The sequence below is a fragment of the Panicum hallii genome, chromosome 9 (assembly GCF_002211085.1).
Source record: "Panicum hallii strain FIL2 chromosome 9, PHallii_v3.1, whole genome shotgun sequence".
NCBI classification, from domain to species: domain Eukaryota; kingdom Viridiplantae; phylum Streptophyta; class Magnoliopsida; order Poales; family Poaceae; genus Panicum; species Panicum hallii.
Window position 1 is genome coordinate 68,108,532 of NC_038050.1, and position 15,163 is coordinate 68,123,694.

Here is a 15,163-nt window from a genome sequence, read left to right on the forward strand (position 1 = left end):
AAGCGTTAACCAGACAATTCAAATTCCAAATCCTACTGCTACCACAAACACGCCAAGTTCTGGAATTCCAAATCCTACTGCCTAATGAATCTGGCGAACTTAGGGCCAATCTACAGATACACTGTATTGCCCAATCATAGTCATTTTTACTAGGTCCAGAAAGATCTGTCCATGTATATTTGCTTCCAAACAACATCTGAGAATATAGAAAAGGTGGAAACAACATGAAATCGTTCTAGTTGTTTACATGTTGCAAAAATTATATGAATAATATGATATAACAGCGTAGCCAGTCACATTATAGTATCAGATAAGAAACATTGACGATAAAACAATCCGACTGTAATGTTCTCAGGGAATTGTATCTCTCTTTTGCAAGATCAAAAACTCAAATAGCAATGTATCAAAGGCTCAAAGCTACAAATATACATCAGCAATTTCTGTCTCGATTTATGTCAAAATTGGCAGTTGGAACAGCTTGAGTACCAGTTACATGCAGCAATTTTGAGGCCACAAAAGCGTATTGATTTGCAGTATCACAGGCATTGCTTGGGCCACAACTAAACTTCTATAGGTTTCGCCTAATTTTGCAACCTGACAGTGACCAAGAGAGACATCAGGCTCCAGATGGCCTACCTCTTAAGCTATCCTTATCGTCCAATCGTCCACAATGCGAACATTGGGCCTCCGGATTGTTGGCACAACCAGGCTAGAACCACTCCTTAAACTAATCGGACCTGATTCAATTTCCACTTCTCGGTTTCCAGGCTCAATAATAGCCTTCTTTGCTCCCGATCGTAAGCCGAGGATTATAATTCTTTCAACCACACAGTCGCTTGTAAATTTCTTCTTGCCCAAATTATCAGGTGCAATATTCAATGAAGTTAGCTTATTGTCTGCAAATACAAAGCGGCGATGGATGAATGCCCCTTGCTGGTAATCATAACTTTTCCCATCATCCACATAAAGTTCGCCTTCAGCAGCATTTGAGCTATTGAGGGCTATCACCTGGTCAATGCAATGTAATACAAGTTAATTAGTTTCTTTGGATATACTTGAGACTAGATTGTACCAGTAGCGTGGCTACTTCAATCAAACAGGCATACAGTGTCAAATACGTAGCTGGTATACAATTTGAGGAACTTATGTATATATCAGTGTTCTACTTCAAAGCAAGAATTCACGTGTGCCCTTGTCTAACAGACAAATGAATCTGGCACTTTAAACATTGGAAATTGATGTATTAGTTGAGCATCAGAACAACTTGCAGGAAGGTAGCTATCTGCTAAGGTTTACATGCAACTTGCCTCTAGTACAAACAGTACTATCAAGAAATATCAGCCACAGGGTCTATATTTAGCAACTATTTGCGCATCAGTAAAATAAACAAGTCAACAGAAACCTGATTATACTAAATAAAATAAAATATGTGTGTTGAATTGATTAAGTGCTTTTTAACATAGGAAAACATGTACAGCATACCAGGGTGTATGGATCGTTCACCATCTGAGTGGAACTGCGCCTGAATCTATCCTTTCTTGGCACAATTGTGCCACCCCTTTGGAAGCTGGGAATGCTATCTTCTAGAACTTGTAGCTTGTGTGACACGCTTCCCTTGTATGGAGATCCATTCCTTAAGTCATACCATGACTCCTTCCCAGGAAGGTAGACGGACACTGATTTCTGTCCCTGCATGAAGGTCAGCATATACCAGATAAATTATTTTATTATCCAGCAAATTATACATTAACCATGAAAAACATAGTACCTTTACTTACCTCTTCATATATTCCTTGAGCTAAAAGGCTTGGCCCCACCATAAACGCCTCACCATTGTTATATGTTTCTTTGTCATCAGGGAATTCTAACCATAAAGGACGCATGACAGGAATTCCAGTTACACTAGCCTCTCTGAACAGCGTGTAGAAGTAGGGCAACAATGAATATCGCACATGAATTGCCTCCCTTATGATGGCAGTTCTTCGCTCTCTAAATTAAGTAAGAAGATTGTGTTAGTATTGCAACAGCACATAGAATGAAATTTTATGTTTCACAACCTAACATCTAAAAAAGTCTAAATCGCAGGAGTGAAGTCAAATCCTGTGATTTCTTCCCCTCTAATATCAGGCATGTCGAAGATAAGTTACAGAACTTCAAAGATAACAACTTTTCAAATTTCAGCATCTGAAGAATTACCCGAATAACCATGGCTCACGTCTCTTGGTGTCATGATGAGCGTGACCCCTAAAGAAAGGATAAAAGGCTCCTACTTGGTACCAACGCACCAATAGGTCAGGTTCTGGATTTCCAAAGAATCCACCAACATCCGCACCTGTTGAAGCTTCAAATGTTAGTAAGGCTTCTAGCATCAGGATTGCTGAAATGAAGATTTAAGGTAGCTTGACCCACCAGAGAAAGGCAAGCCAGTAAGACCAAGAGTTAAAACCATCGGAATAGAAGATTTGAGGTGATCCCAGTCCGCGGAGTTGTCGCCTGTCCAAACTGCACCATATCGTTGAGTTCCAGCAAAGAAAGCCCTTGACAAAACGAACGGTCTGTCTTTCCCCTCGCCTCGCTTGAGAAGCCCATCTGCAGTAGCCATATGGAAGTAGTACCCATATGCATTGTGCAATTCTCGGTGTTCAACATCTCCATAGTGCAGCGCATCCCTAGGCATGGTGACCTATTTGAGGGGGGAAAAAACATTTTACCAAGATTGATCCATGCACCAGTTCCATGTTTTTCTACATACTAAAGCAATACAGCTCACAAGAGAATGCAAGGGCATCACATATCAATGACATACCTCAGGGCCATTGAAGACGGATGGCTCATTCATATCATTCCAAATGTACAGTGTTGGAGTTGATCCCTTGTAGCTTTCATAGGAGAACTTGTCAGCCCACCACTCACGTATCTCAGGGTTCAGCATGTCAGGATACGATGATGATCCAGGCCAGCACCACCCGTCATAGTCATTCCCATTAGCATCTTTCACATAGTACCCCTTCTCCGTTGCCTCCTGGTGGAGATGGAACGAGCTGTCCCGCTTGATATGGGGATCCACGATGGTCACCATCTTCCTTCCCTTATCTGCTATCTTCCGCTGCATCTCCTCCGGGTTGGGGAAGGCTGAATGGTCCCATGTAAAATAGCGCTTCCCATCAGTATGCTCAATGTCGAGCCAGAGCACATCATATGGAATATCATGCTCATCAAAACCAGCATCCACTCCATCAACATCTGCCTCATCTCGGTAGTTCCACCGGCATTGGTGATACGCTGTAGCAAACTGCTGTGGCATCGAGGGTGTGCCTGTCACACTTACATACTGCTTCACCACATCCTTCGGCTCAGAACCAACAAAGAAGAAAGCATCAATGACACCAGCCTCAGCCATCCAGAGAGTGTCGATCCGCCCATTCTCCAGGGTTGCGGCCCCATCCCAACCTTGGGCAAGCACGTCGATCTGCATCTCCGCAGCGTTGAGCCAGAAGAAACCTGACGACGCCCGAGCACCGTGCCCAATCATGAAGGGGATCGAGCCATACAGTCCGAAGGGCGATTCGTGGAGGTACTCGAACACGTCGAGGTTGAAGAGGCGGTACGGCTCGGACTCCTCGACCCCCGGGCCGCGAGTGGGACGGAGGGCGAGCGAGGTGGAGCCGTGCTCCGGGAGACCGTAGACGAAGTCGGCGCCATAGAAGGAGACGTCGAAGGTGATCGACTGCGGGCCGCGGGGACGCTTGTCCGTGTGGCTCCGGAAGTGCTCCTCCCAGGTCTCGTCCTCCGGCTTCGACTCCCGCAGAGGCTCGAAGTCGAAGAGGCCGTGGGAGTTGAAGGAGAGCACGGGATCGCCCGACCGAGCTCGGCGGACGGTCAGCTCGAACGGATCGTGCTTGACGACGACGTCGAGGTCGGAGGAGAGCGCGACGGTGGAGACGCCTCCGGCGGTCTTGGGCTCGGGGAGGTGGAGCGTGCGGGCCTCGATGTCCGGGAGGAGGACGTCGGGGACGTGGAACCGGCGGTTCGGCGGCGTGGCGGTGGAGTAGTCCTCGTCGATCTGGAGCCGCAGCGCGTGCGGGGGCAGCGCGGAGAGGCGGAGCACGAGGGGCCGCGGGCGGGACGGGTGGGAGAGCTCGGCGGAGATGGAGCCGTCGGGGGAGACGGCGAGGGAGCCGGCGGCGAGGGAGAGCGGCGCGTCGAGCGAGTGCGGGGCGCGGGTCCGCGCGCGCTTGCAGAAGGGCGTCTGGTTGCAGTTGCGGAACTCGTCCTTCTTCCACGCGCGCGCGGCGGGGGAGGACGCGGCGATGAGCAGGAGGAGCAGGAGGAGCGGGGCGGCTAGCCGCCGCGGCGGCGGATCCATGGTGCGCGCGGCGGTGCCGGGGGGCGGATGGGTGGATCTGGGACTGGCGACAGCAGTAGACTGCCCTGATGGCGCCTCGTTGTTGCCGGAGTCCTGGAAGGAGGGGTCGGGTCAGCCACGCGCGAGAGCAGGCTGGGCTGGGCTGAGGAGTTTTTAGCCCGTGGTTGCGAAGGCCCGGTTCGTGTCATCTTGGGCTAAATTCGAAGATGTTTCATGGGCCAATTCGAGCTTGGGCTAAACCATTCTCGTTTCGCCGTGATTGCGAAGGCCCGGTTCGTGTCAGCTGTGACGCCTCATCACTCATCATCATGTAAGATGATGATGATGGCTCATGACTTCACGAGGCAACAGGCAAGTGAAAGGCCTTGCTCTCTTCAGCTATCATCTGTTCTGCACGCACACTTGCACCTGCTGCCTTGCCATCTAAGTCACTCGTCGCCGGGCACACGCACCACGGTTGCCGTCCATGATGACGCATGATGGCGTGGCGCCGGCCGGCCCGGGGCATGCTTGTCATCCGCGTTGCTAATCGTCAGGCTTGCCAGAAGCGCAAAGATCTCCGGAGCAGATAGCAGCGGAGAACCCACCAAACCCCATCGATTTGCCGGACAGAGTGGAGTAGAGCAGTATTCAAATGGAGATGTGCGTTTAATTCCAAGAAGGCTAATCTGATGCCTTTTCAGTTAAATTATCCATGCAAATCGGTTGACATGCTTGGTTACCCACTGTTCGGGGCTGCCTCGCCGGCACGTTCCTCGTTAATGATTCCTGCTCGAAGTGGAAGGCAAGAGGTTTGGCGATCATAATTAGGGCGAGCGTGCATTCAGAGGGCAAAGCCCCGGGCAGAAGGTGAGCGAGGTCCATGAATCGCGGTATGGGTACTCATCACCTAGCCCGGCCCGTTTCACTGCCAAGTGCGTTGCATCATGGGCATTTGCCACCATGCCAACCGGGCTACTCGATGAAATCCTGCCTGTCAGCCGTGGAAAGTAATCTTAACTGTTTTTCTGAAAGCATTGTAATTATCCCTGCTGCAACAAGTTTATACTATGCCTACGACTTTTGGAAATCATTGCACATTTCTTGTTTTAACTGTTAGAGAAAAAGAAGGGAGCTCCACCGTTCAATTAAGCATCGTCGCCTTACTTGTGCGATTGTGCTGTTCGAAGTTCAAGCGTTCATTAAGAAAATGAAAGAGGAAAGGGTAGTTCTGCATAGAATCATTGCCAACGAGTTCCAAACGGCCCTTTTGGCTCCTACATAAGCGATCGCAGTTTGTTTGGCATGGCAAGGCAAGCGCCACAACCAATAGGCGCCTTGGCAGCAAGTGGAGCCGCACGCGGAGCTCGGACAACACACAAAAAACTGTGTCGCCATGGCAGCTGCGGCCAATGGCGCGGACGACCATGAGCTGCCGATCTTCCACCCGTCCCCTCCGTGCGCGCACTACTACGTGCAGAGCCCCTCCGCGGCGTCGCACACGCTCAGCCACCCAGCGTCCGAGTCCATGGCGCTCATCCTCTCCCCGTTCCCCAACCTCCACCACGACGCCGACGACGCCCGCCCCTCCCGCGACGGCCGCGACCACGACCACGACCACGAGGAGGCCTCGCGACTCACCCTGTCCCGCTACTCCTCCTCCCGCGGCTCCAACAGCTCCTTCCCCGCCGGCGACAAGAAGCCCGGCCGACGGCGGCAGGTGCTGAGGGTGCTGTCGGGGCGCTCATCGGGCGGCGTCCGCGGCGACGACGACGCGGACGGCGAGGCCCAGCGGAGCGGGGCGTGGCGGTACGTGAAGCTGGACCCGGAGGCCCCCTGCTGCTGCATCGCGTTCCAGGTGGCGTGGCGGGTGGCGGCGAGCGCGGCGCTGGCGCTGCTCGTCTTCGTCCTGGCCACTAGGCCGCGGCACCCCGGGGTGTCCTTCAGGGTCGGCAGGGTCCAGCGGTTTGCGCTGGGCGAAGGCCTGGACGCCTCGGGCGTCGAGACCAGCTTCCTCAACTGCAACTCCTCCGTCGACATGGTGGTCGAGAACCACTCCAAGGTCTTCACCCTGCGCGTCCGCCCGCCGCTGCTCGAGATGTCCTTCGGCCGCTTCGTCTTCGCAACCTCGCAGGCACGCCTCGCACTCGCACACCCCTCGTCTCCATCGATCAGCTAGCTGAATAGCTGATCGAGCACGTGCACGCGCACGCAGTGACAGAGCCGGCTGATTTATTAGCTGCTGCAGCGAGACGGCGGGTCGTCGCACGACGTCGGGCCGCGCGGCACCTCGACGGTGAGGCTCTTCGTGGCGGCGCAGGAGAAGCCCATGTACGCTGCGGGGCGCGGCATGCAGGACCTGCTCGAGTCCAGCCGCGGCCTGCCGCTCACCATCACGGTCAGGGCGCGGTCCCGGTACCGAGTGGTGGGGAGCCTGGTCAGGCTCACGTACCGCCACGACTCCCAGTGCGTCGTGCTCCTCAGGAGGAGGCCCAACAGGAGCAACGGCATCGTCGCCGCCGCCGGCAGGGCCACCTGCTCCGCCGCAAGCTAGCGCGCGCTTTGCCTGGTACATAGCTGCCGCTGTCTCTCTTCTGCTTTGCCCTTTCACGTATTTCGCCTGATTTCCTACCAGGATCGCGTACAGGAGCAACCGGAATTCCTAGACGTACGTACCGTAAGAGGCATGTCCGTGGGTGTGTAACCATGATTTTTGTGATGCGTTGCAGTGTGTGACCATGAACAACTGTGATGTGGCGTGCGTGCACAGTGGTGTTTCACCGAAGCGACAGTGCATAGTGGCGTGCCACTTCCCTTTTTTGATTGGTTCCTTGTGCACTGTGTGTGTACTATCGTTCCGTTCCGCTATGCTTGTCCAAGACCTTGGGAGAGAGAACACGTCTCTCGATGTTTGTCCATTAAGAAGCAAACAGAATTTCTAGACGTGCCGTAAGATGCATGATCACGGGGCACATAGTGGTGTTCCTTTTTTCAATGAACAATTCAGTTCTGAACAATATGATCTCAGGCCACGGCTAGAACCTTGCACACCACAGAGCCAATCAATATTGGACTCATATCTCCGTTCTCCGAGGAGTATATTTTTTCCGCTAAAAAGAAGTAAGGGGAAGCCCAGTATGGTGAGCGTCCGAGCGATTTTGATGGTGGGATGAATGATCCGCTCGCGCGGCGGGGACGTGGTGTCATGGACGAAGCGCGTCTCGGCGCTGGCGCGGAGCGGCCGCGCGGCGGAGGCGGTCGCGGCGTTCTCCCGGATGGACGCGGCGCCGAACGCGCTGACGCTCGCGAGCGTGCTCCCGGCGTGCGCGGCCCTGCGGAGCCTCGGCGCGGGGCGGGCCGTCCACGGGTTCTGGCTCCGCCGCGGGGGCGCGCCCGGCGCGAACCTCATCGTGGACAACGCCGTGCTGGACGTGTACGCCAAGTGCGGGGCGCTGGGCAGCGCGCGCCGCCTGTTCGACGGAATGCCGGAGCGGGACGTGCGCTCCTGGACCGCGATGGTGTGGGGGCTCGCGAGGGGCGGCAGCCCCCACGACGCCGTGGGGATGTTCCGGGCGATGCTCTCGGACGGCGGCGGCGGCGGGGCCGCGCCGAACGAGGCCACCGTCGTCAGCGTCCTGCACGCCGTGGCGCGCACGGGCTCGCTGGCCTGCGGCGAGGCGCTGCACTCGTACGCGCTCAAGCGAGGCCTCGCCGGCGAGCAGGTCGTCGGCAACGCGTTGATCAACGCCTACGCCAAGTGCGGGGACGCCCGGATGGCGTTCAGGGCGTTCGGCGAGCTCCCGGAGAAAGACCTGGTATCCTGGGGTACCGTCACCATGGCCATGGCCATGAACGGCCGGTGCAGCGAGGCGCTGCTGCTGCTCTCGCTGATGCTGCGCCGCGGGGTACGGCCGGACGGCGCGGTGTTCCTGGCGCTGCTCTCTGCTTGCTGCCACGCCGGGCTGGCAGACCAGGCGCTGCTGTTCCTGGACGCCATGACAAGAGTGTACGGGATCGCGCCGGGGAAAGAGCACTACACGTGCGCGCTCGACGCGTGCCGCCGAGCCGGGCGGCTTGACAAGTTCGAGGAAATTGTAAGCCAGATGCCGGTGGAATACGACCAGCAGGTGCTTGGAGTGTATTACGCCTCTGCAAGTGAGTGGCGAGCCAGAGGCGTTGCCGGCGTCGGAGGTGAGCAGCTCTGGGAGCGGTTTCTCGGCGGAGAAGTGGACGCCGGCGGGGGCATGTACACGCTCATGTCCAAGTCGCTGGCTGATGCAGGGAGATGGGAGGATGCATGTGCTGTCAGGGAGAGGATGATTGCAAAAAGGATAGAGAAGGATGTTGCATGTACTTGGAGTTATTAAGTATAGCACAAATGTTCGGATGACCATCACAAACACAATTTACTTTCGATGAAGCTAGATAAAAAAACATATGCGAAGTTTCATAGACAATTCCAGATCGATATGTTTCATAGACAAATTACCTTCGATGATGAAAGATTGAATGATGACCCCAAACTTTATTATCCTTTCCTAGCTTGGGGTGATGGTTACAGTAAGGCAGACCCAGACAAGCAGATCAACCTGTGTCCTATGCGTTGCTGTAGTTATGCTATTTTTTTTTATTCGTGTATAACTCCAAATATACAGCATCCATCAGTACTTGTTACAACTTACTCAAGCATCCATCAGTATAAGTTACAGTGTCAATCTCGTGACTCGTGAGCTTCATATTCCAGCAGTTTAATGATTTATCCTTGCTGACTCAGTCCATCAAACCTACCAAACGGTCGATACGACAAGCCTGATCCAAGTAGTAAACAAGTCGCTAGTATATACATGAAAACTATTTGGTCACACATCACCTCTGAATTCTGAAAGAATGAATGCAGCACCATCTAAACGAGGTGATTTCCCAGGTCCTAAAAATTGAAACAGGGTCAAGAATTAGTAATTACTCCAAGATCATGACACATTCGTTGTAATAGTCGTCCAGAACCTATTTCTGAAGTATTAACTATTGGAAAGTTTTCAAGAATATACACAGTTGCACAACCAGTGACTAGAAACCTAAATGGTGACAATAAGATTTTGCAGCCATAAATTCCGAGTGTAAGAGAACTACAAAGATGGTAGATTTCTATATACGCACCCACTGATCAATCACCTACCACTAATGAAAGTTTCTTCTCAACAAGCTGGTAGTCAATAACCTTGCTCCTTGCGACCACTAATTTCTTCCTCTAATGTAACAGCTGGACCCAAAACAAAAAGAACGATAAGCCTAACAAATTATGGTGATGAGAAAAATGGAAAAAGTTAAGAAGCACATACAGAAGATGATGCAGCACATCTATCCAGCTAGACCGTATCCCAATGCTCCAAAACATATTCATGTGAAAATTTTTAATAAGTGTCAAACTTGTTTTTCTCTGAAATCAGAAGTTAATCTTCAAAGAGGCATTGATAACTCGTACAGTAAAGATCCTTGAAAATCTCTGACAATACTGGATCCATCACTCCCATGTTCCATAAGTATCCATAGACCTGTCACATGCCTCATTATCACCATTGTATTGCGGCAAAAGCTGACTCCATGCATTAAATATAGACTCAAAAAATCATTTCAATGTGGTTGTATTTTGTACCAACAGTATTCGACAATTTGACCATCGTATCAACCAGCAGTCCAGCACAAATTATGCCATCGGTGAAAATGTGTTCTTCAATTCCATCCAATGCAAGTTGAGGTGACATTACATTCATCCAATACTCCACATTAATATTCGACAAAATGTACCCACGTTGAGGGCAGTGCAACTCTTTTTATGTTTGTCTCTTCAGTTTGATCTAGGGTGAATGATGAAATTCATCAAAACTTTTCATAGTATATGCAATACAGCATGTAGAAGACGGATCATAAGCATAACATGAATCATGACTCTACAGTAACGAACATCGCATCTTCAGTTTCCTTAGGAGTATTAATTGGATGAAGAATAAAGTAGCACAACCATAGCCAATTGAGATATTCTTGTCTTTTGGTAAGGATTATGAGATATATTGATCAGGTAAGCAATATGCTTGACTGCTGACTGAAGAGTAATAAATAGTTGAGTAGCCACAAGCGCAAGCTCTTCTAATTATTATCAATACAACAAAGAGGCTCGCTGAACCCTTTTAGTTGACATTGAAACTAATTTACAGCATAATGCCAGTTAGAGGTTAGAGGAGCAGTGGGAGCATACCAAAATCTCTATGCTGTACAGTACAAATGTGACCATGAGAAAACTAATCTCCAACAGCATATAACACCAACATGATTAAAAATCTCTTCAACCAAAAGCAAAAGAGTATGACAATATTATGATGTATTCAGCAATTGTTTTGTCCATAAGAAGCAAAAGAGTATACCTCTATGTCCATCTTAATAATCTTGTTCCGACTACTTGAACCTGCGTGTCCCATAAAGTGGTTTGCTACCCACAACTCAGATCCTTGACTGAAAAGTTAAACAAATTGGCATCATGTACAGGATCCAATAGAGCATAGCAACAGGAAACTTTGTCATTACCAGTGCCAACTGACCTTGTAGTTCAATCTATCAATGGACAGCTAGTTGCATAGCTTAGGGAGGATGAGACAGCAAACTAGATTTTGCATTACTTGCATCACTGGCTGACTTATGTTGTTTGCTGGTTGGAGAGGCATTCCAGCATACTGTCAAGTATAAAAGAAACTTCATAAAAGTTCTCATGCTTACAGTAACCTTCCCAGCAAAATATCCTAACCAGTGAATTAAATAAGAAGACATCTAATGCAAGACCTTTAGAATGTATCTTACGGAGAAGGATCAGTACATATCCCAATCCTTTTGCTTTTACCAACCAATTAGTCAGGCGAACGAAATGATCTGGAACCAAACATTTTCTTGAAGATTCAAGATCAAGAACCAAACATTTGCCCAAAGATTCATGACAAGGAACCAAATATTCTATCGATGGTTCAAGAAGAAAATTGATTGCTGTAAGAAACTTCTTCTGTTTGCATAAACTGTCGATTACCATAGCAATGGTAAAGTTATTTGGAATAACATTCCTACTGGTCATGTCCACATAAATTTCTATCACTCCATGTAAATCCCCAACCATGCATAATCCATGCATCAAAGTATTGAATGCCACAACATCATATGCCATTGCCTCATTATCCAGTAGGTACTTTGCCACCTGAAACTTCCCAGCCCCACAGAGGCTCCGGATTGCAATAGTAAAACTGAACATATCTGGCCCAATGCCCTTCTTTATAAGATCAACCAATAGCTTCAAGACCCTAGCAAAATCACCAACCTCGCAGAGCCTACTCATCAGTGTGTTATAGCAGAACACATCAACCTCCCAGCCCAGCTCTCCGCTGTATTCCAGCAAGCACACTGCTTCAGAAAACCTCGAGTCTCGGCACAAGCAATCAAAGAGAATATTAACTGTCTCAACTGTCATGGACACTCCTCTGCTCCACATAATATCTACTTGACGGAATGCCTCATCTGAGAATCCCATTCTGCACAGGGCAGACATGTATATAGTATAGGTGACAGAATTTGGCGTCCACCCCATCTCCTCACTCTCTCCTAAAACCCTTTCCACCTTGCCGAATTCCCCTACACTACAAAGCCCCTCTATGAGCACGCTGTATGTGATGACATCCGGCGGACACCCTACTTCGATCATGGTGTCAACTAACCTCTCTGCCTCGAGAATCCTGCCTTGCTCACAGTACCCGCGCAAGATCGTGGTGTAGGAGCGAATAGTGGGCCAGATGTGGTTGTCTAGCATGAGGTCAAGGACGCCCGAGGCCTCATCGACCCGCCGGAAGTCACAGAGCGCCGAAATGAGGCAGTTGTACACAGCGGCGTCGGCGGTGCAGCCCGCGGCGGCCATAGCGGCCAAGAAGTCCGAGAAGACGTGGTACACAGATTCAACTGAGGCGGTTCGGTGGGCCTTGAGCAGCGCGGTGAGGACGGAGGTCGTGGGCGGGAGGCCGGAGACGAGAAGGGAGGAAAAGGCGGCGCGCGCGGCGCGGTGGCGGCCGGAGTCCGCGAGGGAGGAGATGAGGGTAGTGAAGAGCGGGGCGGTGGGCTGGAAGGGGAGGGAGCGGAAGAGGCGGAGGACCTCGTCGGGGCGGCCGGCGCGGGAGTAGGCGGACATGAGGGCGTTGTAAGCGGTGGGGGTGGGAGCTGCAGGCACTGCGCCGGCGGGCAGCGATGGCGACGGTTTGAGGGGGTCGGAGAGGGAGGCGACGGCAGCTAGGAAGGAGGTGAGTTTGCGTTCGTGGGGGCAGCGTCGCGGGCGCGTGGGGCGGAAGGGCATAGGAGGCGGCGGCGGCGGCGGCGGCCGGCGAGGGATTCGGCCGGGCGGGCGTGAGGAAACGGCAGGGCTTTTTGCTGGGGTTTTGGGTCATTTTGGGGGAAATTGCAGCCGCGCCAGCAGCTAGCTTGGCGTCCTTCCACTCCCGCCCGTCCACGAGCTCGAGTTCGAACTCTGGAGGAAATCAGCCCGCCAGATTGTTGGGCCTCTCCGGCGGGGCTGTTGGATTGTTGGGCCGGGAGAATCGGTTGTTTCGTTTCGGCCTCTATTGACTTTTGATCCACGCCTAGATTTCCTTCCATTTTTTTTTGTTTCCAGCATAACAATTCACCACGCTGAAAAACGTTCAAAATAGCAAGGATGGGGAACACACCGCCAAATAGCTTGTCCATCTTCATACATGTTTAGACTTGCATATAAGCCACAGCGGAGCCAAGAGTGGTTACTCCGTAAGCTTCTTTCCAGTGGCACACATTTATTTACTCTTGATTCAAATTCTGTCGCTTTTTGACTATCTAATAACTAGTCTGGCGAAACTTAAGTTTTACAAGAAATAGCACCAGTGGATTCGCTACTCTTACGCGGTCATCACTCTATTTTCAGCAACAGCACACGCTATTAAAAAGCTGACGTCAAAATTCAGTTGTAATAACGAATATGCTCGTCGCCGGCGAGTTTGGAGGCCGGCCGGCGGCACATGGATGGATGGGAGTAGCCGCATCACTGTAGCGCTAAGATTTTTCGCGGGGACGGATTACCTACCTTAAACTCGTGCACGGAAAAGGCAACGCTAGCGAGTACACCAGTACCCCCCCCCCCCCCCCCCCCCACACACACCCACCTACAGTCTCTTCCGCGCGGACGCGAACGAGGGATGATTTGGGGCGCTGTTGGTCAACAGTGGCGCGAAAGCGGCACCGTAGGGCCGGGGCGCCGACTCATCAATCACGTTTGCCGAAGGAATGGCACAATCAATGGCGCCTCTGACGGCGCTGCACCCCCACTACAGTCGCGCGCGCGCGACAGCAAAACGTTAACCGGAACTGTTCCCCGCGCGCGCGGCTGGAGGCGCGCCAATGGCGCGACGGCCACGCCGGCCGCGCCTTATCACCCCGCGTACGTCAGCGGACGCCGTCCGTTCTCTCTCTAGCTAGCTCGATCGGCTCCCGGACATGGGCATGAGCTCCCATGGCCCACGGAATTTCTGCCCAGCAGCGACGGACCCTCCGCCTCCGTCCGCCGCTCTCCTCTCCGGCCAATCGGCAGCCGCTGGTGCGGCCGGATCGGAGCTCGCGCGCGGCCGGGCGGGGCGGTCGCGCGCGCAAGCTAGCTAGGCCCTGGCCCGCCCCCAGTACCCGTGCCCGAATTGAACCCCCCGGCGCGCACGCGATCGAGGAGCTGTGCTGATCAATACTGCAAGCCTCGGATCCAGCGGCAACGTACGACGAGGCGCGCGCAGCGCAGAGGCAGAGCGGTGGCAGAGCTACATGACCCGCCAGCGTACTGGATCTAGCGCGCGCGCGCGCGCGATGGCTGGCCGCCGACCGGGCGCATCGGGATTGGTCGGCACCAGGCACCACGCCACCACCGTTGGCAGCAGAAGTCAGCAGACCGGCCGTACGGCGGCGCTGGGAGATCCAGCTAGCTCGCCGGCCGGGCCGGCCTTCTGGGCCAGGGCGCGCACATCGACCGCGTCGCGTCAGCTTGGTCACGTACCTCGCTCATCTATCGGGCGAGCCAGAGCCCGCACCTGGAGGGGCCGTACGTACATGCATGTGTGCTGGCGCTGCCGGCGGCTTGCTCTCTCCAAGCAGCTAGCCGAATTATTCCTCCGATAGAGAGAGAAGAAGGAAAAAAAGGCAGCTACCTGAATTATTACCGGCGATCGATCGGCTCCCGTTCCGTGTCGTGGCACCCATCATTCCTACCCCCCGGCCGACAAGCTCGGTTAGACGCCAGTGTTCCATCGAGAAAAAGGGAGGCCGCTCAGGCCGGGCAACGTGTAAACCTGTCGTGTCGATGTGTTACACGGAGCACAGATTTGGGGGTGTGGCCTGGGCGGCGGCCTGCTCCATGCAAGCGAGCATGTGCACGTACGGCAGCTTGACTTTACAGCCGTGTTTAGTTTAACTTTTTTTTATAGAGTTCTCCGTTAGCTCGCGGCCGGCCCCCGGCCCCTGTGGCTCGAACTTGGAGGCATGGAGCTGGAGCTCAGCTGCTGCGTGCGTACTGCGTGCGTGAGTACGTGACGTACTTGCCTGGTGTGCGTGCGTACGTATCCACAGCTAACTGTAGAAGCATGTAGCTGTAACCTGTAAGCCCTGTAACTAACAGCACGTACTACGCACATAGGCTGAGGCCTAGAATACAATGGTCACGGCACGTCGGCACGCGTGTGTTAAATGTTAATTTGTGAAACCCAGGCACACTGTTGGGCGCGACGACCG

General features: G+C 52.7%; 4 protein-coding genes across 9 annotated transcripts; 2 read left to right on the top strand and 2 right to left on the bottom strand.

The window, feature by feature from the left end:
• Nucleotides 1–320: 320 nt before the first annotated feature.
• Nucleotides 321–4,451, bottom strand: LOC112875411 (probable glucan 1,3-alpha-glucosidase). Its single transcript, XM_025939251.1, has 6 exons — nucleotides 2,807–4,451; nucleotides 2,410–2,683; nucleotides 2,197–2,332; nucleotides 1,779–1,989; nucleotides 1,483–1,689; nucleotides 321–1,008 (listed from the first exon to the last, which is right to left on the bottom strand). The coding sequence occupies exons 1-6, from the start codon at nucleotides 4,364–4,366 to the stop codon at nucleotides 640–642; spliced, it is 2,757 nt and encodes a 918-aa protein (XP_025795036.1). The 5' UTR covers nucleotides 4,367–4,451; the 3' UTR covers nucleotides 321–639.
• Nucleotides 4,452–5,631: 1,180 nt separating this feature from the next.
• LOC112877248 lies at nucleotides 5,632–7,362 on the top strand. Its single transcript, XM_025941491.1, has 2 exons — nucleotides 5,632–6,914; nucleotides 6,981–7,362. The coding sequence occupies exon 1, from the start codon at nucleotides 5,742–5,744 to the stop codon at nucleotides 6,522–6,524; it is 783 nt and encodes a 260-aa protein (XP_025797276.1). The 5' UTR covers nucleotides 5,632–5,741; the 3' UTR covers nucleotides 6,525–6,914; nucleotides 6,981–7,362.
• Nucleotides 7,363–7,412: 50 nt separating this feature from the next.
• Nucleotides 7,413–8,861, top strand: LOC112877247 (pentatricopeptide repeat-containing protein At4g38010-like). The gene has a single exon (XM_025941490.1). The coding sequence runs from the start codon at nucleotides 7,519–7,521 to the stop codon at nucleotides 8,710–8,712; it is 1,194 nt and encodes a 397-aa protein (XP_025797275.1). The 5' UTR covers nucleotides 7,413–7,518; the 3' UTR covers nucleotides 8,713–8,861.
• A 90-nt stretch (nucleotides 8,862–8,951) lies between these two features.
• On the bottom strand, nucleotides 8,952–12,810 carry LOC112877246 (pentatricopeptide repeat-containing protein At1g09900-like). Of its 6 annotated transcripts, none has more exons than XM_025941489.1 (6): nucleotides 11,195–12,810; nucleotides 10,939–11,070; nucleotides 10,765–10,852; nucleotides 9,685–10,200; nucleotides 9,522–9,605; nucleotides 8,952–9,272 (listed from the first exon to the last, which is right to left on the bottom strand). In XM_025941489.1, the coding sequence occupies exons 1-2, from the start codon at nucleotides 12,717–12,719 to the stop codon at nucleotides 10,979–10,981; spliced, it is 1,617 nt and encodes a 538-aa protein (XP_025797274.1). In that variant the 5' UTR covers nucleotides 12,720–12,810; the 3' UTR covers nucleotides 8,952–9,272; nucleotides 9,522–9,605; nucleotides 9,685–10,200; nucleotides 10,765–10,852; nucleotides 10,939–10,978. The 6 variants fall into 6 exon arrangements, with proteins under 6 accessions (XP_025797274.1, XP_025797273.1, XP_025797270.1 ...); XM_025941488.1 differs by having other exon boundaries at nucleotides 11,177–12,810; XM_025941485.1 differs by having other exon boundaries at nucleotides 9,685–9,897; nucleotides 9,999–10,200; nucleotides 10,939–12,810.
• Between the last annotated feature and the right edge of the window lie 2,353 nt (nucleotides 12,811–15,163).

What these genes read in the sequence shown, in the direction of transcription:
- LOC112877246 (XM_025941486.1), bottom strand. Translation starts at nt 12,719, where the DNA reads ATGCCCTTCCGCCCCACGCGCCCGCGACGCTGCCCCCACGAACGCAAA.
- LOC112877247 (XM_025941490.1), top strand. Translation starts at nt 7,519, where the DNA reads ATGATCCGCTCGCGCGGCGGGGACGTGGTGTCATGGACGAAGCGCGTC.
- LOC112875411 (XM_025939251.1), bottom strand. Translation starts at nt 4,366, where the DNA reads ATGGATCCGCCGCCGCGGCGGCTAGCCGCCCCGCTCCTCCTGCTCCTC. An exon ending in CCGTCTTCAATGGCCCTGAG is followed by an intron (nt 2,684 to 2,806) that starts GTATGTCATTGA and finishes CCCCTCAAATAG; the next exon opens with GTCACCATGCCTAGGGATGC. An exon ending in TACTGGCTTGCCTTTCTCTG is followed by an intron (nt 2,333 to 2,409) that starts GTGGGTCAAGCT and finishes AAGCTTCAACAG; the next exon opens with GTGCGGATGTTGGTGGATTC.
- LOC112877248 (XM_025941491.1), top strand. Translation starts at nt 5,742, where the DNA reads ATGGCAGCTGCGGCCAATGGCGCGGACGACCATGAGCTGCCGATCTTC.